This window comes from Trachemys scripta, chromosome 3, assembly GCF_013100865.1.
Source record: "Trachemys scripta elegans isolate TJP31775 chromosome 3, CAS_Tse_1.0, whole genome shotgun sequence".
Classification (NCBI taxonomy): Eukaryota; Metazoa; Chordata; order Testudines; family Emydidae; genus Trachemys; species Trachemys scripta.
Window position 1 is genome coordinate 52,543,047 of NC_048300.1, and position 23,381 is coordinate 52,566,427.

The following is a 23,381-nucleotide window of genomic DNA, read 5'->3' on the forward strand; positions in this document are numbered from 1 at the left end:
GCATTTAAGCTATTGGAAGAATTAAATGGTTTTGTAAAATACAGTTTTTTTTCCAGGGGCAGTATCTCAGAAACCCCTTTCTCAAAGGACCCCACATTTGTATCACTTCCACTACCTAGTGGTGCCACAAGGCACCACCAATTTCAAGATAATCTGTTTAAGCAGCCAGATTTTAGAGCACTTAGAAGAGTCAACCTTTAAACAGCAACAGAGGGTCCTGTGGCACCTTTAAGACTAACAGAAGTATTGGGAGCATAAGCTTTCGTGGGCAAGAACCTCACTTCGGTTCTTACTCACGAAAGCTTATGCTCCCAATACTTCTGTTAGTCTTAAAGGTGCCACAGGACCCTCTGTTGCTGTTTAAAGGTTGACTCTTCTAAGTGCTCTAAAATCTGGCTGCTTAAACAGATTATCTTGAAATTGGTGGTGCCTTGTGGCACCACTAGGTAGTGGAAGTGATACAAATGTGGGGTCCTTTGAGAAAGGGGTTTCTGAGATACTGCCCCTGGAAAAAAAACTGTATTTTACAAAACCATTTAATTCTTCCAATAGCTTAAATGCTGCCTCGCTGCATGTCATTTGATTACTCTGTGATAGCCATATACAACTCTATGGGAATGATTCCTTTCTCTCCCCTCCCTTGCAATATTTGTAGGCTGTTCTCATGCACCCCCTTTTAACCAGGTTCTATATAATTTAACTCTTTCAATTTTTCCTCAGACATCAATTTCTCCAGCGCCGTATCCATTTTTGTTGCTTTACTGTAAACTTCCAGCTTGGGAGCATTTAATAGCAATCTACATACCAGTAGCAAAGTACCAGTGGGATGGAGGTGCTATACAATAATAAGATAATATTTACTTATTCATACAAATCCCGGGCCATGTATATTTCAGACCCAGGAAAATTAGGGGGCTAATTTATCTGCTGCAGCCAAGTTCTCCTTGGGGTACCAGTATGTGTGTGGTGGGGGTGTCTGTCAGGGAACGGATAATGGCTCCCTGATTCTTTTCCCAGCTTTGGCGTAGGTTAGAGCAACCCCCAGGGGACTGAATGCCAGCTGGGGCACGGTACACTCCTACTCTGCTTTCTCCCTGCTGCTCCCCATCCCCAGTACAGCCCCGGCCACTGGAGATGCTGGCTGGAGAGGAGGAAGAGGCTGGCTGTGCCTGCTCTCTGCCTACTGGGGACTCAGGCAGTGCAGAGGGAGCAGAGAGGGGCAATGAATATGCACTATGGATTTCAGGAGACGCAACCAAAACTCAGCTTGCTCCAGAATAATTTCCTTCTAGAGTTTGCCACTGGCAACTACATGAAATGCTCCCTCTCTTAGTCCTTCAGTTTTAATCCCAACTCTCTTCCTAAGCACACACAGTGCAAGCACCTTCTGATCACACCTGGCTTGCTGCACATAGCCCTTGCTAGCATCAGCGAGACACTCTCGAAGGTTGTGAGATGCTGCTCAGTTACATTCTGCTTCTGGAGGTGTCACTGGGGAACCCTCGTCTGCTTTAAAGCAGGCATGAATCAGACACAAGGGCCTCATTGGCAGAAGCATGGGAAGATAGTGTTCCAACAGTCCTATGCTGAGTTTAATTCCTCCTGCTGAGGGAGAGAGAAGAGCTTAGTGCATTCAGAAGCAACCTTTCAGTGGCACGCATAGCTGCTGTGAAACCAATGTCATTTTCTTCTAGCCTTGCTCCCATCTATATGGGCGGGCGCTTTGACTCTTCCTCCTCCATTCTAGTCTGTCGTGGAGTTTCCAAAGAACTGCTTCAAAACTCTCTTGTGTGCTATCCATCCATCTCTCTTTGAGTCTTCCAACCCTTCTCTTACACTGAGAAGTGGACAGTAACAACCTGTTTCCTGTATATTCTTTTGATCTTCTCTTCACATGCCCAAACCATCTAAGCCTGGACTCTTTCAACTTTTCTGTAATTGGTACCATCTTCATGCTTCCCCTAACTAGTTCATTCTGAACATGGTTCATCATTGTAACTCCAAGCATCCATCTTCACATTTTCATTTCCACTGTGTTCAAGATCTGCTCCTGTCCACACTAGAGAGGGTTTGCTGGTATAGATCTATTGGCAAGAGACTTTAAACCAGTTTCCCAAACACAATAGGCTCTGCTGCTCAAAGGATTCTTTGCTGATATAACTGTGTCTGTACTAGGGTTTTTGCAAACATAGGTCTCTCACTTCTAATTGACAGCTATTTTGGCAAAACTTAGGTGTAGACCAGCCTAAATCAATGAGGGTTAGGGGCCTTAATATCTTCTGAGGATCTGGGCCCGAGTGAGTTGCCCTAGGTCACTCAGGAAGCCTGTAACAAAGCAAGGACTTAACCCAGGTCTCCCAAATCCCATCCTTTCTCATGGAATAGCAGCATAGCCCAGAACATATCCAGCTCTGGGAACGTCAGTGCCAGGAAGATATCAACAAACTGGAGGGACCTCTGTGTAGAGCAACAACGAAGTCAAACAATGATCAGAGGGCAGGAGGGGTTGGCATACAAAGAAAGATGAGGAGTGAAATCTTAGATAGCTTGATTAAATGACCAAGCGGGCACTGGCCTGTCCACAGGTCCTTGAAAGGCGTAAACCCCAAGGAGGCGTGGATTGAGGTGGAAGGGGAGGGTAACAAGGAGCAAGAGATGAAATTCAGCAATAGGAAATGATATGTTGAGTATTAGGAAACATTTCTGATGAGGGGTAGAGTGTGGAATAGTCTCCCAACAGATGGGTCTTTTAGAGCTAGACAGGAGAATGTACCACAGGGAACAATCTCCCAGTGTGTGATTGGAGTAGGGGGGGAAAGAGATGATCCATGTAAGAGGTCTTTGCCAGCAGTGAAATGAGCAACCCCCCACCCTCCCATACCCACTGCCTGGCTGTGAATCTATACAGAGTTGGGTATTTTTTTCTCCAGGCAACAGCTTGCTTTATGCTGACCTCCTAAATATTCAGCTCATTATACAGTATCATGTATAAATAAAACAGAAGCAGGCAGAAGTGGTCTCCAGGAGGATATAATCGCCTTCCTTTTCTTTATAATTAAACAGGATTTGCCTCCATGTGTCAGGCTAGCCTCTGGGCTAATTTATGGTTTTAAGGAATTAGATACCGGGTGCTGGGCACTCGTGAGTGATTCTAAATGGAGCTGGGTCCTATGTGCCTTTGGAATTCAAAGACCCCCTCCGCCGATACCAGGGGTGTTCTGTGGTGGTGTGAGCAGGGGGAGGCATTGCAGCGATAGGGAAATTCGTATCTGGGTATAGTTGTGTATTTCAGGCGTGCGTGTGCACACGCTTTAGGAACGTTTGGATCTGGGGAGCTCATGCCTCACAGTATGAAATTGCTGCTCATGTAGCTCCCACGCTTATCCAGGCTGCTGAGAAACTGGACCAGAGTGCTCTGCCTGCATTGCCTTGGCTTTAGGCAGAGTGAGCAGAGAGCCGGGCCAAGGAGCGCTTCCAGCTCCAAGCAGGGTGGGATGCACTGAGCCAAATGGACACGGCTGTGAAGTATGCCCGGTGCCCCTCCCACTACTTCAGCACAAGTGGTGGAGACCTGTGTTTCAGTGCCTAAATTCCTACGGTCTCACCTTTGGAGTCATCAGCAGGGAATGTCTCCACTGCAATCAGGAACTGTGATTGCAACAGATGAAAGAATGCTTAAAAAGAGCAGTGAAGCTGTGGTGGCGTGGGCTAGCTATCAAAGTACAAGCCTGCCTGGGATCTGGCCATGTACTCTGGTGGCTAGCCTGTGCTGCCATGGCTTCACTGCTATTATTGTTGGAGCTAGCTCAATCAAAGCTAGAATGGGTATGTCTTTGTGTTGCCAACTTTCTAATCGCACAAAACCGAACACTCCTGCCCCGTCCCTTCCCTGAGGCCCCGCCCCCAAGGCCCTGTCCCTGCCCCGCCCTTTTTCCGAGGCCCTGCTCCCCACTCACTCCATCCCCCCACCTTGTTGCTCGCTTTCCCCCACCCTCACTCACTTTCAGTGGGCTGGGGCAGGGGGTTGGGGTGTGGGAGGGGGTGCGGGCTCCAGTGGGGGTGCAGGCTCCGGGGTGGGGCCAGAAATGAATGGTTCAGGGTGCAGGAGGGGGCTCTGGGCTGGGGATGAGGGGTTCAGAGTGCGGGAGTGGGTTCAGGGCTGGGGCAGGGAGTTGGGGCGCAGGGGGTGCGGGCTCTGGCTGGGGGTGTGGACTCTGGGATGGGGCCAGGGATGAGGGATTTGGGGTACAGGAGGGGGCTCAGGGCTGGGGTAGAGGGTTGGAGTGTGGGAGGGGGTGTGGGGTTCAGGCTCTGGGCGGGGGCTCAGGGCTGGGGAAGGGGGTTGGGATGCAGGAGGGGGATCGGAGCATGGGCTCCAGCCAGGCGGCACTTACCTCAGGCAACTCCCAGTTGGCAGTGCAGCGGGGCTAAGGCAGGCTCCCTGCCTGCCCTGGCTCCACGCTGCTCCCGGAAGCTGCCGGCAAGTCCCTGTGGCCCCTAGGCGGAGGGGGCAGAGTGCTCTGTGCGCTTCCCGCAAGTGCTGCCCCCCGCAGCTCCCATTGGCCAGGAACCACAACTTTCATTTAAATCAGACCATTGTCTCCCCTTCCAGTCTTGTTATGAAGAGCGGGATCTGGCAGTGAGTTTTTGCCATGCCCGCTGATCCTGCGGATGGAGATAGGGCTAGCTTGTGGCTTGGTATTCCTGGAAAAGCAATGGCCAAGCATTAGCTTGCTTTCCTTACACTAGAAGCTGGCTTTGATCATTGTCAGAACTGGCACCTTTCCTGACAGTTTCAGCAGAGGCCAAAGACTGAGCAGGCTATGGGCACTGAAGTAGTTCCTACAGGTGTCTGCTGAAGGAGGACAAGAGAGGAAGAAAGAGCAGACCGCTCTGGAGAGGAAGTCACAGTAGAAGGCAGGCTGAGACAAAAGAAAAGGGGATGTCATTGCAGAGGGAGAGAGCAGCATAAGGCTGGGTGTGGGAGGAGGAAACTTGGGGTAGCAGGAGCCAGACACATGTTGGTTGGGGGACACGGATCCTGCTCCCTGCTAGCTCCCTGAGGGCACTTGCTGTGGAGAGGGGGCAGGTTAGAGGGAGGACATGCAGAGATGAGCACATGTTGCACCCACAGTATGGGTAATAGGGCGGCAGCTGCCGCATCCCCAGAATACTGGACATTCTGGTACTTCCGAAAACAGCATGACCCCGCCCCCTCTGGTGTGACCTTGCACACTCCATTAAATTAAATGGAGCCATTTTGAAGAGTGTGCCACCTTGCCCCCACTGGTGTGACCTTGCATGCTCGGTGTGAGTGAAGTCATGCTGCATGGATGAACTAATTTGAAGAGTGCCCCGCCAACACTCGTATGACTTGGCACATGTGGTGTGTGCAAGGTCACGTAACACGGAGAATGACATTCTGAAGAGCACCCTGTCCGCCACCAGTGTGACCTTGCATGCACGCTGCGTATGAGGTGGCAGCAGACTCCTGACGATGGCGTCATCCATGTGGCATGACTTCACTCACGCTGTATGTGCGAGGTTATGCCGGTGGGGGCGAGGCGGGTGCACTCTTCAAAATGGCATCCCCTGTCTGTGATACTGGACAAAACCGGACTGGGAAGAGAACCATAGGAAGAGGACTGTCTGGCTTCAAACCAGAGGAATGACCTGCCGTGGTAGTGCTGCTGCCCTGGTGGGGCTCCCAGTGAGCCCTCAGGAAGAAACGATTCATCCAGACTTCCTGCTGGGGAGTAGCACTGCTCTGAGGTACCCCCTCTAATGGGCATGCAAAAGGCAGAATGTAGCCCAGTGGGAGCAACATGGCGAGAAGAGAGGGCAGAGTGCAGGAATGAGAGGGGGAGAGATGAGTGTAGGTGGGAGCAGAGCCTTAACAAGGAGGACAAGGAGTGTAAACTTCAGGTGGGAAGAGACTGGGAGGCAGTGATGAGACTGAAGGAGGCCACATAGAGCCTGATGCATGTCTTTCCATTGGTTTTTGGCTCTGACCCAGGTGAGAGAAGATGAAGATTTAGCACCTGAATAATTCTGGATTGAAGGAAGCCAAAGCGCGCGGGGGGCAGGGACAGGAGGTTATTGCCTCTGGAATAAGTAAGAGACAAGTTCACTGAGGAACCCAAACAGACCTCACTGCCCCACTGATACAATGGGAGGTGATGTATAGACTTTTTCTATTTGGACATGGAGCAGCTCGTGTGCTTCTCTGGGAGTATGCAATGCTCATTGGCAAGACAAAAGCATTAGAGCAAATGCTTTGAGGTTCTCTGGAGAGCCTGGCCACAGGACAGACTTTGCAGGGAAGCATTTTGCTTTATTTAGCCATCTGTATGAATATTCTATTTTAAAAGGGGTTTCCCCCGTCCCCATCATCAGGGGCAAGATCAATTTCTGATTTGCAACTCCTCTGGCATCAAAGATGCCTGCTCTGGGTGTTGGTGAGGTCTCCAGCAGGCCCTAGCCCACTGTTCATTCCACCTGGGTCATGGGCTTGAGCGCTTTTGATCCATCACGCTTGCTAAGGCTAGGCTGCGAGTTGCATTGGGATCCAGGCCTGCTACATATAGAGAAGAACCTCACAGCCCACAAAACCAATGAACAGCCCCCTATAAAAGTCCCAGCAGGGTCAAAAGACTGATTGCTTTAAAGGTGAATGATAACTTGAAGCCAGCACCTCATAGAAGCTGCCTAAAACTCTTTCAGAACAGAAGTCTGATGGGATGTTCATCATGCCCATGTTGTGAAAGGGTTAATATGGCCCAGAGAGGCCAGTTAACTAGCCTGCTAGCACCTGGAGAAATTTAGAAATAAAGCCCAGCTGGGGCAGAGGAGGGCGTGTTTCCATAAGGAGCTGGGTTGGAGAGGGGAGATGGAGAGTTCCCTTTCTCTGGGATGCACCCTGAAAGAAGGTGAGCAGAGCCAGGGGTGAGCTGAAAGCCTGCCTTGGTGCTAGGGGCTCTGAGGAGCTCTAGTCAGTCTGAACCAAAGAGCACGTCAGCTGCTGGGCTGTAGGGTTTGTTGAGGCATAGAAGTATATGGCGCAACAGGAGGACCATCCAGAGCAACTGAGGTATGCCTGTGGTGAGGTGGCTGCCACCTGGGCTGAAGGTTTGGATTTTGTATATACACTTTAGTACTTTGGGTAAAGGACTCTGTGGTACTGGAAGGGGCAGGACTCTGGCTGGAGGGCCAGGATGCGCCTATGGCCACAGGAGGCCAAAAGACAGTTTTGGTGGGGGAGGAACTGAGGAAAAAGTTGCTGTAGCACCACAGCCAGTCTGGAGGGGTGAGCTGGGGTGGCAACTTTGCCACAAGAAGAAATTCAGTAAAAATGGGCAGACCCTGGGTTTTATTCTGTGACTGGCTTGACACCATCCAGTTCCTGGTGCACTGTTGGTGCCCGCACAAAATGACCACCACAGCTGGTAGTCTCAGTACAGAGGCTAGCAACTCAGACTCTGACTCAGCAAAGCACTTAAGCCTGTGCTTAACTTAAAACATGTGAGTACTGACTTCAAGGGGACCCTCCTAGTGCCTAAAGTTTAAGTGTGCGCTTAAGTGCTTTGCTGGTTCAGGGCCTAAATGGTCCGTGGAGACAGAACTACCTTCTCACACCATCCAGATTAGGGAGGAGACACATTGCCAAGGGTGGCATGGAAAGGCTCCAGAGAAGAATCGCATGTGGTGAAGGCACTAGACTGTCTCTGGAAACCTGATTTGCATTCTACACCCTGTGTAACTTCAGGAAATTTGCATAGTCTCTCTCTGCCTCAGCTCCCCACCTGTTAAATGGGGATAACACATGCTTTCTCCCATGCTCTCTTGTCTATTTAGATTATAAACTATTTGGGGGAAAGGACTATCTCTACTCGGTATATGTACAGCACTCCTGGGGCCCTGATCTAAACTGGGGCTTATGGATACTAACATAATATATGTAATAGCTGTTCTGAGCCACACAGAGGAGTCAGGCTGTGATGCTGGCCCATTTTGCTGACATTGTACATAGAATTTCCCCTCCCCTCACTGGATAGCCCTCTCAGCTCCCCTTGGGTTAACTGTGCTGTGTGGGGGAGGTACCTGTTATGTCAAGCTTGTTGCTTTCCACCAGCTGCCCCTGCTGGGGTTGCGCTCCTTCCTAAGAGCACACGCTGGCACCAGAGGAGAAGGTGGGATGAGCTTTTCTCTGTGTGAAGTGATGTAATCCTTTCAGCTGGCATTAGTGCTTCGGACGGTAACAGCTCTATAATTGAGCCTCCCCCGATGCTGCAGCAGATATTTAAATCTCGTTTGTATAATGCCTGGTTACAATTCCTGCTGAGAGATTACTGTCCGCCTCCAGTACCCCTGAATGGAAACAAACAACTTCAAGCCATCCAAAAGCGGGGAAGAGAGTTACTGCCCTTCTAACGAGCACAGGACAGCAGGGTCCCCAGAGGCAGGCTGTGCCAGATGGCCAGGAGTTCTTGGGTGTTTGCTGATGCTGTGGTGCCGTTGGTATATTATTATATTCATTCTGTAATGCCTCAGTCATGGCAAATACACAGGATGTTAGAGGCACAGGGTAGAATACCCCATGGGGGCATTACAAAGGCACACAGCACCCCATGCGGCTATTAGAAGCACACGATACTGTATACTCCAGGGGCTGTTACAGAGACGCCTGACTCCCCATGGAGATACTGTAGAAGCACCCAGAAAGAGTCAGGCTGGTCTTTGCATAGGGACTTCTCCCCACTCCCTTGCACACTTGTGCAAGGCGTGGCACTATCAGTCTCTAACATGTCTGCCAGCTACACTGGCTCATTCTTTCAAACCTGTTGTTTTAGTCCCTTTTATGATTTTTGCACCAGTGTGACAAGGTTCTCTGCTCCAATTGGTTGGCTCTGTCCCGAGCTGGTGTCTGCAGGATGTTTAAGACTCTCTTAAAGAGCCATTGGGTGACGGAGAATGTGACTCTGTAGCTCAGTGGTTAGAGGGGAAAGAGTTCAGAGCTTGGAGAGCCCTGTGCCATGTGAGCTTCATTACTAGGGACGGGTAACACACACAGCGTTGTCCTTCCAGGAACGTGCTGGCTCTGGGCAGGACCATTTCCAAAGCCCATTGATCCTCAGACTGACAGCGAAAGCTGCTGCTCAGTCTCTAACCCCTGGGTGTCAAACACTAAGGGCAGGCAAAGCTTCCTGAGCAGGGATCTGCAGTAGCCCTTCGCCATGTTGCTCCCCCTTCATCTTGGGTCCAGTTGTCAGACATCTGGTTATGGTGCCATCTTGCTGTACCAGGCTATGGTGTCTTCTGTCACAGATACTCCACCTCCAGTGTAAGTCCGCAACCCCTGTTGTGTGGAGCCCTGGGCCTTGACCCAGCATCCCAGACAATATGGTGCAGTGCTGCAGTGTATTTTTTGGGATGCATGGCAGAAGAGACAGGCCGAGAGGAAGCTGGGTTCTTGACCCCCGTCTTTGTTCTGGAGACATGTGATGGGCATGAGGCATAGAACTGGGAAGGCCTGGGCCAGATTCCTGCTGCCTCAAAGTTTCTCCAGTTGTATCCTCCTTCCCTCACTCCATCTGCCCCCACCAACCCCCGCAAGCCCACTTGTCCTTCTGTCTCTCCCACGTGCATTCTATCATTTCTAATACCCTGATACCAGAGTGATGGGGCATCAGACTTCTCCCTGCATGGTTGTGTCTGTCAAACTCATTCAGACTCTTCCTCTTCTGCCAGCACCCCAAGGCATGGGGGTGTAAGAGGCTGGCATGCTGCAATGTGGATGGCACTGATTGGCCACCAGCTACTGCCCCATAATGGACAACTCATCAACTGTCTCTGCCACCATAGGTGAAAAAGTCTTGGTGGCAATGAGAATTAGCCAAGCACTCAGGTTTTTTTGGTGACTAAAACTGGTTCCTATAGAACAGCTGCCTGGTGTCTTACATGTAATGAGCCTAGTGGTCTCAGTTCAGCATTTAGTAATCCGATATCTGTATTGTGCAAACTACCATCACAGGTCAATGAGTCATCTCAGTGCCAGCACTGTGTGAGCCATGGAAACTGACCTCCCCTTTCACCTCTAGGAGTTGTTTGTGGCTTGGGACAGCTTGGCCCACTGCTATCCCTGCTGCATTTTTTCTCTTGAGAATAAATAGAGGACATTGATCCAGTGCCTGTCACTGGCATGAACAACCCTTGGGATGTGTAAATATGATCTTAATCTTCAGATGAGCCCTGGGAAAAGGCAGCAGGAGGTGATGGGCTGTCTCCCAGGAAATGAGGCAGGAAAGAGAAGGATGGGGAGCCAGAACCTGTTTTTGTGTTTCTCAGACAGTTATACAATCTGATGCGTTTCTTTTACCTGATAATTAGTTTTTTCTAAAGAACGACAAGGTGTTTGCTTTCCTGGATACTCCTAGCAGAAGTAGAATTTTAATGCTCTTTACAGGTGACAGGCAGCATATTTTGCAGACAGCTGGCATTCACGCTGCAACTGGCAGTGTGTTGACACTTGTCGAAGACTGGTGAATAGAACGGGCTGTGCCAAACTGAGGGGTTCCTTTTTATTTCTTAATGTCTTTCACACCTTACTGGAATCTTTAATTTTCAGTTTCAGAACATTTCCCCCAGACTTGGTATTTATAATTGTTGCCGCACATATTGTGCATTCTGTATAAGTCTCTGGGCTGCCTACAAGTAGGGAACATAGTCAGCAGTTAAATTATACATTAGAACTTGGGACCCTCTTTTCCTAGAGCACAGGCTGTTGTTTCACAGGCTCCTGAAGAATCCCCCTTAGCATTCATGCTTTTTCTACTCCTTGCAGGACTGCTACTACCCCACAACTTAATTGCATGCACTTTGTGCAGGTCTCATTCCATCCTGAAGAGGGCAGTGGTTTGCATGCTCACAGAACCTCTGGTTCTTGCCCAATTCAGGTCTACCTCTACAGCCATACTCATCAGTGTGTTTCTTACACCACTTGTTTTTGTTGCCTCTGATCTCAGCTGGTTGTGGGGACTGTGTGTTGTGGCTGTGATCGGCAAATGCATAATGAATGAATTGTGTGGATGGTATATAAACCCTAGGGATAATGTAAAGGAAAGAAATGCAGTGAGAACCCTAGTACACTTTGAGGGTTAGATGTCTCAGGATGGGCAGTGGAAGGAAAGCAACCAGGTGCATACCTTCTAACATTACAAGTGGCTAAAGCAGGACACAGCACCATTCAGGTTTGGCCCATCTCTCCCTCCGTAGACTGAGATAGAGGAGCAGAGGGACCAAACCTGAGTGACGCTCTGATCCCATGCAACAGGTTGCAACACCACTTGATTTGGGGGTCCTCTCAAGTGGCGGGCCTCGGTCTAACTGCTATTTGACCAGGACAAGAGGGTTGGGGGTTCAAAGCAGGATAATCCTGGGCCCGTTGGGAGGTCTGAGAGTGTATGGCAGAGAACGGAGGCCCTACCTCATGGCTGGCAGAGAGAGAATTAAAAACCTTTAATCTACTGCAGATGGCTGCCCTCACGGCAGGCATTGCCAAGATTCCCAGCCAAGGGGGAATGAAGAGGGGGCTGAGCTGGGGTCTATGGCTCCTTTAGGAACTATAAAAAGGAGCGTGTTGAGTCGCTTTCTCTCTCTGAATTTGGACAGATCCTTGGGTCAGACTCACCCTGGGATAAGGGCACATTTGCCTGTGTTTGTTATATCTGGGTTGGATGCCCATTGGCCTTAGGTGTTGGGAGTGGCCCTCTGTAAACAAAACTTGGATTGGTTCTCCTGCATTGGGCCTCGACAAATGGTGTCATTAGGCCTGCGATTGAAAAACATCCCAGACTGTACTCCTGCAGATCTCACCGTATGCTTTTGTGTTGCCACTTCACCTCGTCTGATCTGCTGAGGCAAAGAACTGTTGCCTGGTCTATGGTTTTCACTGGCCTTTACAAAGGGCTTGGATGTCCCTTGAGATGTATATAAAACAAGGATTGGCCTGTACTCCCAGGGTGAAATTTATGCCCCTTCTCTCCTTGAATTAATCTTCTGTTGCCCTAAATGTAGTTGCAATTTGCAGATACCACCTCTGGTGCCATGGTCTTTTTTTTTATTTAAGCTAAGCAAGGTTGGATGGCAGAGCTCCAAGGAAAACCCAAGGAGCTGTAGGTAGTGTTGGTGATCAGCGGCAGCTCAAGGCACCAGCGCTCCACGCGCGTGCCTGGGCTGGCACCCTGCCGGTCCCTGCGAGGACGGCAGGCAGGCTGCCTTCGGCGTCATGCCTGCGGGAGGTCCGCTGGTCCAGCAGATTTGGCGGCAATTCGGCGGCGGGTACGCCGAAGCCGCGGGACCGGCGCACCTCCCGCAGGCATGACGCCGAAGGCAGCCTGCCTGCCGTGCTTGGGGCGGCAAAAAAGCTAGAGCTGCCCCTGCTGGTGATTCAGCCCCTGAGCTCTGTTTATACTTTTCCCAACCTGTTTCTGTTGGGTTGGCATGGCCGCATTTGCAAACACTAATCTCCAGGATACTGGCTCTCATAGCCCTGGGACCAATAATACAAGCAGAATGGCCCAGCAAGGCTCATTCTTGCACACAGCACCTTTCTAGGTAAGGGGCTGGGAGGAGCAGGCAGGGGAGCGTGCATCAGCTCAGCCCACTGAGCTCTTCCTTACTATGCGCAGCAACACAGTGGGCAATGCACCAGGGGCAGGCTGGGTGACATGAACCTGATCCTCCTACAGCAGCGTTGATCGTTGCATGCAGCACCACACTGAGTAAAGCCCAGCGGCAGGCGAGGCATCTCGAACCAGCTGGGTGAGGCTCGCTGGGTGACATGCTCTTGTAACTGCAGCCTTCTCCCTTCCATGGCAGCCTTGACCTGCCACTTACAGTACCTGTTACTGAAGCGGTTTCCACCCTCGTGGTGGGAGTGTGTGGATGCAATGGCGTGGTGGCTGGCTCACCCATGCGCCCTGGATGGAGATGGTGTGGATACCTGGCTGCAGCCTGAGCTTCCCAAGGGAAACTGAAGAACCCACAGCTGCATCGGTCTGAGCCACTCACTCTCTGTTCCTGCTCCAGCAATCCCTGCTGCACTGTAATCACACAATTATTATGCCATTAAAATGTCATATTCATAGAAATCCACATAAACAAAGCATTAACAATCTCTGGAAAATTGTAGTCTTTACTGCTAATGACCTGCTCTTTGCGCACTCTCCCCCCTTTCTTTTCTGAGCCTTGATTTAAGAGGCAGACAAGGAAGTACATCTCTGTGCTTAGACTCTCAATTCTTAATGTACTGTCACAGTGAGAGACTTCTCTCTCGCTTTAATAGGGCTACAGGTGGTTTGGAGAAGCCCACTTAGCAAGCTGGTAAAGAAGGAAGAGGCTGTTCAGAGTGTTCTCAGTTGGGAAAGTGTCAAATATCTGGTGTAATAAGGTAGATCCCCTTTGAATTGAATTTTGTCTCTAGCCTGCCTATGGCATTTTTTATTCTCCTTGTAATGTGCCCAGGGAGGTAATAGCTCAGGGTTTTGATTGGGGAAAGCAGGTCGGGGTCAGAGAGTGGGAGACTATGCTGATGAGACCCAGTTCATCCCTGGTGTAATGCCATTGACTTCTACCAGGGATGAACTCAGCCAATTCCCTTTAGAGCGTACACTGTTTCTTTCCCCGCTCCCTTGGCACTATAATTGATTCCCAAGGGCTTATCCAGGTGTGTTATTCCTGATGCATTCGGGCTGTTTGTCAGTTGGTCGCACTCTGACGCTTCTATGCGAGGACTAGTCTAATGTCTCTCGAATTAGGTTTTTGTTTGTGTGGGGTGCACCAGACACCACACTTGTTCATTTCTAACAGTGTCTCCTTGCTGCACACCCTTCACAGAAGCAATGCAGGGAAAGAACCTTGCCCTCCCAGCTGAACAGGAAAAGCTACTTGTAGAGGAATATTGGGGTCCAAAAACCTGGAAAGGGTCTATTTAAAAGTTGTCCACATCCGGTTCTGTTCAGTCCATGTATAGTGAAACATTAGAACTCACTGGGTATTTTAAATTATAAATAATAATCTCGAATCCTGAAGGATCTGAAGGCACTTTTGAGGGACAGTTTTGCTCAAGTGGTCTGAACACAGGGATTGGCAGCTGCCAATTGTAGTAGGCTCTTATCCGGCTCAGCTACTAAAGGTGGACAAAGATGCATTCTCAGCCAGTGTGGGTTCCAGTGCTATCGGAAGCTCCACCCACAGCCCAAGATTCACTCACTTCTGCTGTCAAAGTGTTTGCACTCAAGGTCGTTTGTTCAAATCTTCATAATGAATCTAGTCTAAAGCCCACTGAAGTCAATTTAAAGACTCTGTCTTCAATAGGCTTTGACTCATGCCAGACATGATCATGATTGTTTTTCTTTCTTTGACCAGCAGTGAAATAGTTACCTTTACTGCAATCTAAATTGTCATCAGTAAGTTTCAGAATTAACATTCCATTGATGTATGGCAGTTATTGGCATCCATTCACACCCTGCTCCCATTTGAATAGCTTTCTCCACAATCTTAGAGGCTGGAGGCTTCCTTAAAAAAAGCGTAAGTTCTAATACACAAGGTGGTAGCTACCAGGGACAAATGTTTGCTCACTGTGCTGGTTTCCAGCCCCATGGAATTACTAGAAATGTCACGACTATGCCTATTTAATGGTATATCCAGGCTAATCTTGATGCCAGTTTGTATAGTCCTGAAAGGCTTTAGATGCAACTCTTCTAAACTGATCTCAAACTTTGTGAGTCATTCACCCATCTAAAGCACAAAAGCAGAGCTTGCTTTTCACAGCTGGTGAACCTGATTAACTACTGTAAGTGAATCTGTAACAGGCAAGTTTCCTAACAGAGTGGTTTGCCTGGTGCTATTGAGAGGAAGAGAGAAGAACCTATTTCATTAAAGTGGTAGGCTGCCCCTCCCCCTTTTTTTTAAACCAGAGAATGGTTATTTTTCTCCCTCTGCTGTAGACTTATTCAATCTCTCAAACTCTTCTGCCAAAAGAAGTGACTGTTTCCTATAATTAATACCAAACATTAAACTGCAGCATTGAAAGAGAAATTGCCTAATTGTGTAGGAAAAAAATTAGAATTTATTACCAGAAAATGGGAGAAAATGAATGAGACAAAGAGAGAGAGGAGCCCTGCAGAAGATAAATAGGAAGGCAAGTGGAATATTGACTTGATCTTTCTCTAGTGCAGGGTAATTTGGCTTCTAAAGTAAGTTAGATCATAATAAATTAAATTTAGATTTCTGCACATCGGTTAAATAACTCCCAAGACAGAATTCTAGTGTGAGGAAGAGGTGATAATACATGGTGGAAATATAATGAAGATCTTATCCAATAATCCAGAACTGATGTGTGGTCCCTGCATCTGTGAGAGGACTTTTCCTTTCCTTTGTCAGTGATCCAGGAACAGGTAAATCACCTACCTGCAAGCTGGAGAAGCCGTCTGTCAGTAAAACACTTGTGTATATATACAATGCATCCTTCCTGATATCCTGTGCAGATTTGCTGTCTAAACATTCCCATCCAATTGCATGCAGCCTCACAGGAAGTTTAGGAGAGGAGGTTAAAGAATACTGCATCCCAATGAGACTTCAAGGGGGTATTTAGCGATAGTAAAGAGAGTGTAATTATCCAATAGGAATTTGGCCAGGACACTGGGGTAAACTCTGCAGAATGTAATCAAGTGCTCAAGTGCATCTGACTGCCACGTGTGTGTCACCCTACACAGATGGGACGAGTGTGCAAGCCCCACGCTGTGCAGGAAGGGGTTAAGGAGTTACTCTGGGCTCATAGGTGGCCCTACCCTGCAGCACCTTCAAGGTATGCCAGGAGTGGAGGAAGAGTTTAAAAGGAGAGAAAGTCAGCTCAGGGTCAGGTAGACAGCTTGGGGGCGGGGGGAAGAGGAGGAGGAGCATGGTAATGACAGTCTGTTAGTCTCCCCAGCTTCCAGGGAGAGGCCAGGCAAAAGGCAGTGCTGCCTTGCCTGTGCGTGGCCTGAACTTCTGGAAGTGAAGGTGGGCTGGACTATAGTCTTTCTAGTGGCATTTCCTTAAAATGCAGATGGTCATCCTAGATGCACCTCCCAGCAGCACAGTGCCCCAAACTTGAAGGGGGAACATTCCATTTTAATTGCAGGAAGCATTCACTGTCTGATAAACCAGCTCTGCTTCTAGACATCAGATGCCTTCTATCCAAGGATCGGCATCTATAAATGGAAAAGTCCTATTCAGTCATCTACAGTAGCTTGTTTCCTTGCCTTGTCTGCTGAGCACACAATCCTAACTGGAGCACACTCAACCCCTGTACCCACTGTTCAGAACTTCAGAGTTTAATGTTGCATCCTCACCACCATATGTAAATGGCTGGTGTCCTTGTAATGCTGCAAGTACGAACAGAGGTGCCTAGAACATATGGCTGACGTCACAGCAGTTGCCTAATTGCATTGTCTTGGAACTGCATCTGTCCATTACGCCATGTGAACTTGGCAAGCATCAAGCTCAAGCTGGCAGAGACTGGCCCACACTCCCTTGCAGTATAATTATTCAGAGATCAAAGGGCCAAGCCACTTAGCCATACCGTCCCAGGATAGGTTGCCATTCTGCCAAGGCTTTTAAAGGGATGCTGTACTGACAAATCTCTCAATGCAGGGCCTCATTCTCCACTGTTCTGCCCTACATCCACTTGAGCATTGCTGTAAAGGAGTACACAAGGTGCAGGGCAATGGAGAATCGGGCCCACACTGTATTACCTCTTCTATATAAAGCTGAAAGAAAGAAATTTGTGATATTTTGCAGATGGTTTAATTTTTGCTCCCTCACTTGGCTGGTCAGTTTCACTTCCTGTTTATAGTCCATTCCCTTTTCTGGGTCTCCTGTTTAGTTCAATAACACTGTTTCATATACATTTTTTTTAAAAATGACCTGTTTTTATGGCCATTTTAAAATGGAAACCTTTCTATTCATATTAAGTTTTATACAACTTTTTTTTTTCAAAAACACAACTTCAGCTTGGGATCTAAACCGCTGACTGTTTCTTCAACAGAGCTGGAATCTCAGGGTCCTCTCCAACCCTTGTAAATTTCAGGGCTTCAGTGGTTCTGAGATGCAATCAGCTCAGTTTTTCCCTGATCTTTCGCTGTGCTGGTAAATCATGTTTTACAAGATGCCTTAAAAAAACATAAACTTATATTTATTGCACAATATTCTGCATTCCTACCAAGAGCCTACAAACTTTTATGGATAGCCTTCTGCTCATAAACCTCCTGATGGACTGGAGTGGCCTTAACATTTTAATAACTTTCCTTCGTTCTTGGTGGCCTGGGATGCTGGACGGATGTTCAGTAAGGTGGACTGTTCTGTGATTGTCCTCAGAGGCAGCCCAGCCCAGTGGAGTGGCTATAAGCAGAAAAGCAATTGTAAGAAATGACATTGTGGTGCACCATATTTATTCCCTCTGCTGAATGTGCTGCGTCTGCAAGTTAAAAGATGATTTTTATAACTCTCAGCAACTGTATGCTCACCTTGGGATATGAAAATAAAGTCATGGTTGTCTTGCCTATTGCCGCATGGCTGGTAATAAAGCTTCTGCAATCAGACCAGGCCTGATAATGTGCTTAGATCAGGGTTGGAATAGAATTGAGCTTGCTCCTCTGTTGCACGGGCTTAGTAGGTGCAAGAGGGGAATCGCTTCCTCTGCTTAGTAAATTGACCAGATGGAACCCAAAGGCCAAATTTCTTTCTGGGGTAACTCCACTGGTGGAGGTGGACTCGGCTGGAGTTACAGCAGGGTGAATCTGGCCCCCAGGGAACACAGAGAGAGTATTCTCCAGGGAGAATAATGACGTTACACCAGTGTAAGGTCAGAATGAGCCTTGATGTCTCTGCCCTGAAGAGTTTACATTCAACAGCCCAGACTCTGATCTCTGTGTCACTGCTCAGTAGTAACATTGAGGATCACCGAGTTAGGTCCTGATTTACGCTGGTGTAACTGAAATCAGAATTTGGCCCAGCAGGGTGAGCAATAGTAAGAAATATTGGGAGTGCTCCGGAGGGAGGACAAGAAATAAAGCCACCTTTGGTTAAAACCATAGAGGTCTTGAGGGACCTGGGAGTCTTTGTGCTGTGAAGCAGTGCCATGACTTTGGGGGTGGCCTGTGTTCCCTTAAATTTCACTCCAATGGCCTTGCAGCGGGAGAAGGGACATTCGAGGGGAATCTCGATCCAGCCCTTTTTGCTTAAACTGATGTATGGGATACAGGCTGTTCATTTGCAAGAGCCATCACTTTCCCCTCCCCCTTCCTATTAACATGGAGAATGTGCTGTCCGATGTGAATAAAATCAATTATGGGATAAAAATCGCCTGTTTCAAAAGCTTCATTTTGTGCCATTAGCAGGGGAGAGCGGCTGTGAGATGGAGTTACAAAAAAAAGATCAATTATTCGATAAGATCACAATTTTCTTTGGTGCTGAAATTACTGTACATGTTTGAATCACTTCGTATTACACATAGGCTGAGATCAAAGAGGTTGTGCTGCTTAACGATGTGATTTTTATCGAGTGCACCTTGCGTTCGCCACCTCAGAGCCGGCCCAGACCCATTGTGTGCTGCTTAACGAAAGGACACTTTGACTCTTGTACAGCTGGGCGAGCAACATCATAGCCCTGTTGCTCCTCTATACTTGAGCAAACAGTGGGGATGATTTATCCCCAAATGCCTTGCTTTGCAGGACCCCCTGCTGTCTGCAATAATGTGGAGGCAGGGGAGTAGGTGACCAGATCACACAGGTGAAATAGCGGGGCGGGACGGAGCAAAAAAAAAAAAGCCGGCGGCGGAGCAAAAAAAAAAAAGTCCGCTGGAGCTCCATGCCCTGCCCCCCCCCACCAGCTTGCCTCCGCTCCGTCTCCACCTCCCTCCAGCGCTTGCACCACCATACAGCTGATCAGCGCAAGCCTGGGAGGGAGGGGGGAGGAGGAGGAATGCGGCATGCTTGGGGAAGAGGCGGGGCCAGGGCGGGGATTTGGGGAGGGATCCAATGGGGGCAGTGAGGGGGCGGGGCTGGAGGCGGGGCCAGGGCGGGGATTTGGGGAGGGATCCAATGAGCGGAGGCAAAATATCGGGACAAATAAGCAAATATTGGGACAGTCCCGATAAAATCGGGACATCTGGTCACCCTACAGGGGAGTTACATCCAGGTGAGCAGGCAGCGTTTCAGGACAGATGTTGCACCAAGCCATCTGAAAGGAAGTGCAGATTGAGCCCAAGTGCCCTTGCCAGGCAGTTGAATATTTGACAGGTGTGAGAAGACATTAAAATACACAATATAATTTAACCAAGCGAGTCATGGCTGTTGGATGTTGCTGAGGTTTGCCTGAAGAGCTAGCTGCCAAAGGGCAATGCTAAGGGTCCCCCATGGTTGTGTCCTTTTAATCTGTATCGGGCCAGATCCTCAGCTGATGTAAATTGCTGCACCTCCATTGACTTCAACTACTATTTGTGAGTGGGTGTGAGAGCACACATGCTGAGGAGCTGCTAAGCATTTGCTGGGTGTCACTGCACTCTACCCAGAGACACCTGTGACGTGCAGGCCTCCATGTTCTGACGGGGTTCAATGTTTGTGTGTGCAGGGCTCAGATGTCGACTGGGATGACCTCTGGGATCAGTTTGAAGAGAGAAGGTACCTGAGTGCCCGGAAATGGAAGGGCGGAGAGGACCCATACCGCCTCTATGCCTTTAACCAGCGGGAGAGCGAGAGGATTCCCAGTGACCGTGCCATCCGCGACACCAGGCATTACAGGTTCTTGCATCCTTCCCATCCTCTTCCTTGATCAGGCACCACTAGTCAAAAAGGGACATGATTGGTCCTTCTTTAAAGGTGTGCACTGGAGACAAAAAACATATGCTTGGGGGGGGGAATTAATGGGCCAGAGACGTGGCACACTATGTTCTTGGATTGGGAACATACCTAGGGGATATCTTTGTCTTCAAAGAGACCCTGATGAGATAAGACATGTTGGTTTAAAAATAATTTCATTACATGCATTACTAATATCACCGTAGACAATTAATTTAAACAGCTTTTGTGCTGTTTGATACGTTGTTTGCATTTCACCAGGGCAGGGAAGCTAGACTGGTCAATTTTACTACTTGTTTATAATCTGTGTCTACTCCTGGTTCTCTTGTGCAAACACACTAATGCTGTTTTAGTTTTTTCCCAAATTGGAAGGGGATGTTTAAATCCTCAAAAATCCCTACTGATTGCACTGAAATTTTAAAAAGAATCATAGAATATCAGGGTTGGAAGGGACCTCAGGAGGTCATCTAGTCCAACCCCCTGCTCAAAGCAGGACCAATCCCCAAATAAATCATCCCAGCCAGGGCTTTGTCAAGTCTGACCTTTAAATGTTTCTTGATTTTCATGCTGACCTCCAAAAGCGTGAGATGGGTCCACAAAATCATGAGATTGGCTTAAAATAAATGCTGAGTGCCTTTTATTTCCCTTCTGGCTTCTGCTCCTTTAGGGTGCATTCAAGTCCTGTTTTCAAGCTTTTCTCTGCAACCATTAGGGTTAGAAACTTTACTTTTTAAAACTGAAAGCCCATAGTCTCTCCTAATCACCTCCTGAAGCCAGGGCTTTCAGAGAAGCACCAAATATCATGAGACACACAATAAAATCCTGAGAGCTAGCAACTGTGTGATTTTATTCTATTTCTATGATGCTTGTGACCTCTCCCACTTTATTCAATATAAACCAAACCTAAGTGTTAGGCCTACATTTATTGAGTGCCCCTTTCATTAGTTTTTGGGTGCTTGTGTTGAGTAAACAGTAGATTCACTGATCCACCCACAAATGAAGAGGAAGGGGTCTGATTTGGCCTGTATTTTCTTAAGATGAGTCTTCCCCCTTTTGTTTGTCTAGTTTCATGTATGACGCTGACATCCTATCCACTGAAAACTTCACCTGCTCAGGAGGGTGAACGCCATTGAATTCCATTCAGATTCTCAAAGAAAAGTAGACCTCACCTTCCTCCAAGACAGGCAGAATTTTGAGTGAACAGGATCATGTGTGTGTGAGCATACCACCAGCACTGACCCCTCTGGCCCTCGGAGATCTTGCGCTGAGGAAGAAACAATCAAATGAGGTGCCAAGTGCAGCACAGCTGCTCGCTATTTTGTTCAGCAGGACAAGGGGTTAATAAAGGGAGGAAGGGATTATTGCAGAGTGAAAATGGAGGGGTTGTGGGGGGGAGAGAAATATAAGAACTTATCCAGCTAGTTCTCCATCAGCCAAAGGAAAGGGTTCCTGAGCGGCACACTCAAAGAAACACGCTCTCTGCTTTGGAGGGCCATTTGGATGGTGCTTTGCAGGTGGATCTGGGGGATTGTCTTCTTTCATAATTACAGTGCTGCTTAACTTAGTGGTGATGGAGTCCCCTAATGACAGTGGAAAACTGACAGGCAGCAGCTGAGTGCTTTCAGCTCTGGGGGGTGGGGAGGGTCTAGAAGGGCCTGATTTCACTATAGCTAGGCAAAGGATTCCGGCACTTTCCTTTACAAGAGCTCACCCAGTTTTAATCCCCATTTTCCCCACGAGGCTCTTCAGGGGAAAAGCTGCCATAGGCCATATCCTACCTGCTCAGCGCACGTTGTCACTTCTTCAGTCAGCTGCATGTAGCAATAGCGGCCCAATTGTCCCCTCTTGTGGGCAAACTTATGGTAGGGAATCTCCCTGAGGTTCTTCTGGCAAAGTGTTCTCCCTGGTCATTCTGATGGGGCGGGGGCAGCGTTTTCTATGGGGCCTGCCTGCAGTCCCTTGGGATCCCCCTGGGATCCTCATAGATTTCAAAGACTCAGTGGGAGGCCAGGGCCGTACATAAGGCTCTGTGATCCAAGCCAGCTTCTTGCCGGTGCAATTCCAATGGGGCCACACTCATAGGGCTCTCTTGGCCAGCAGCAGTCCCTGTGACACTACCCGCTGCCTCTAGCTCTAATACCTTTCTCCTAATCCCATGTTGCTGATGGAGGGTGAGGCACATCCCACCCACTCCCCATGTCTGGATCCCCAGACCTGCAGAGAACCCTTCTCGGGGTCCTGCGGAAGGAGTGAATGCTGCCCTATGGAGACCTATCCTGTTGCCATCCCATCTTTCACAGAGGAGAGCTAAGATCTCCATGAGTGGGCATCTAGGATATACAATTGGGGTGGGCAAACTTTTTGGGCCGAGGGCCACATCTGGGTGGGGAAATTGTATGCAGGGCAGAGGGTTGGGGTGCAGGAGGGAGTGTGAGGTGTGGGAGGGGGTGCAGTGTGCAGGAAGGGGCTCAGGGCAAGGGATTGGGGCAGAGGAGGTGTGCAGGGTGTATGGGGGGCTCAGGAAAGGGGTGCAGGAAGGGTGCAGGGTGCAGCAGTGGGTTGGGGTGCATGAGGGGTGCAGGGTGTACAAGGGAGCTCAGGGCAGGGGGTTGGGGTGCAGGAGAGGTGTGGAGTGTATGAGGGGGCTCAGTGCAGGGAGTTGGGGTGCGAGGTGCAGGCAGGGGGCTTAGGGCAGGGAGTTGGGGGGACGGGGTGCAGGCGGGGTTGGAATAAATTGCCTAGGGAGGTTGTGGAATCTCCATCTCTGGAGATATTTAAGAGTAGGTTAGATAAATATCGATCAGGGATGGTCTAGACAGTATTTGGTCCTGCCATGTGGGCAGGGGACTGGACTCAATGATCTTTCGAGGTCCCTTCCAGTCCTAGAAGCTTTGAATCTAAGCAGTATTCCTTTCAGTGCAGTGAACAAACAATCACTAATTGATTCTTCACCTCCTTGTGAAGTACCTTACTCACACATGGGGCAATACAATCACTGAGGGACTTGCCCAAGGCTGTCTAGACAGCCAGGGGAAGATCCAGGATTAGAAACCAGGACTTCCTGGCCCCCAGCACTGTGCTTCTTCATGCAGGACAGTAACAAGTGGAGCAAAGAATTATTTAAAGGGTTTGCACTAGAAGAGACAGCAGAGGCTTGTTGGTTTGGTAGCACAGTGAAGGAGCTGCATCTTCTCCTGGATGGTATCACTTAGGGGTGGATTTGATGTATGGGGAGAGGATCTGACCTGCCTGGAGCAGCTGGGGGAATCTGAACCCTTCCTTCCAAGAGCTAAATTAGAACTCCTTTCCCTTGTGTTCCCCAGTCCTGCTTCTCTCTCTGCAATTCATTTGGTTTGAGTTGCTTTCCAAGGACATGGCCCAACCTTCAGCTCCTAATGTAGTTCCCATCCAACCACCAGAATCCTTAGTACAGTAACTCCTCACTTAAAGTTGTCCCAGTTAATGTTGTTTCCTTGTTATGTTGCT

General features: G+C 48.9%; 1 protein-coding gene across 1 annotated transcript in view; it reads left to right on the forward strand.

The window, feature by feature from the left end:
• The window catches only part of GALNT14 (polypeptide N-acetylgalactosaminyltransferase 14), a 191,483-nt gene that overhangs the window by 59,725 nt on the left and 108,377 nt on the right, over positions 1-23,381 (forward strand). Inside the window, exon 2 of the mRNA XM_034764736.1 lies at positions 19,669-19,838. Within this exon, the coding sequence (XP_034620627.1) occupies positions 19,669-19,838 (170 nt within the window). The remainder of the gene's footprint in view (positions 1-19,668; positions 19,839-23,381) is intronic.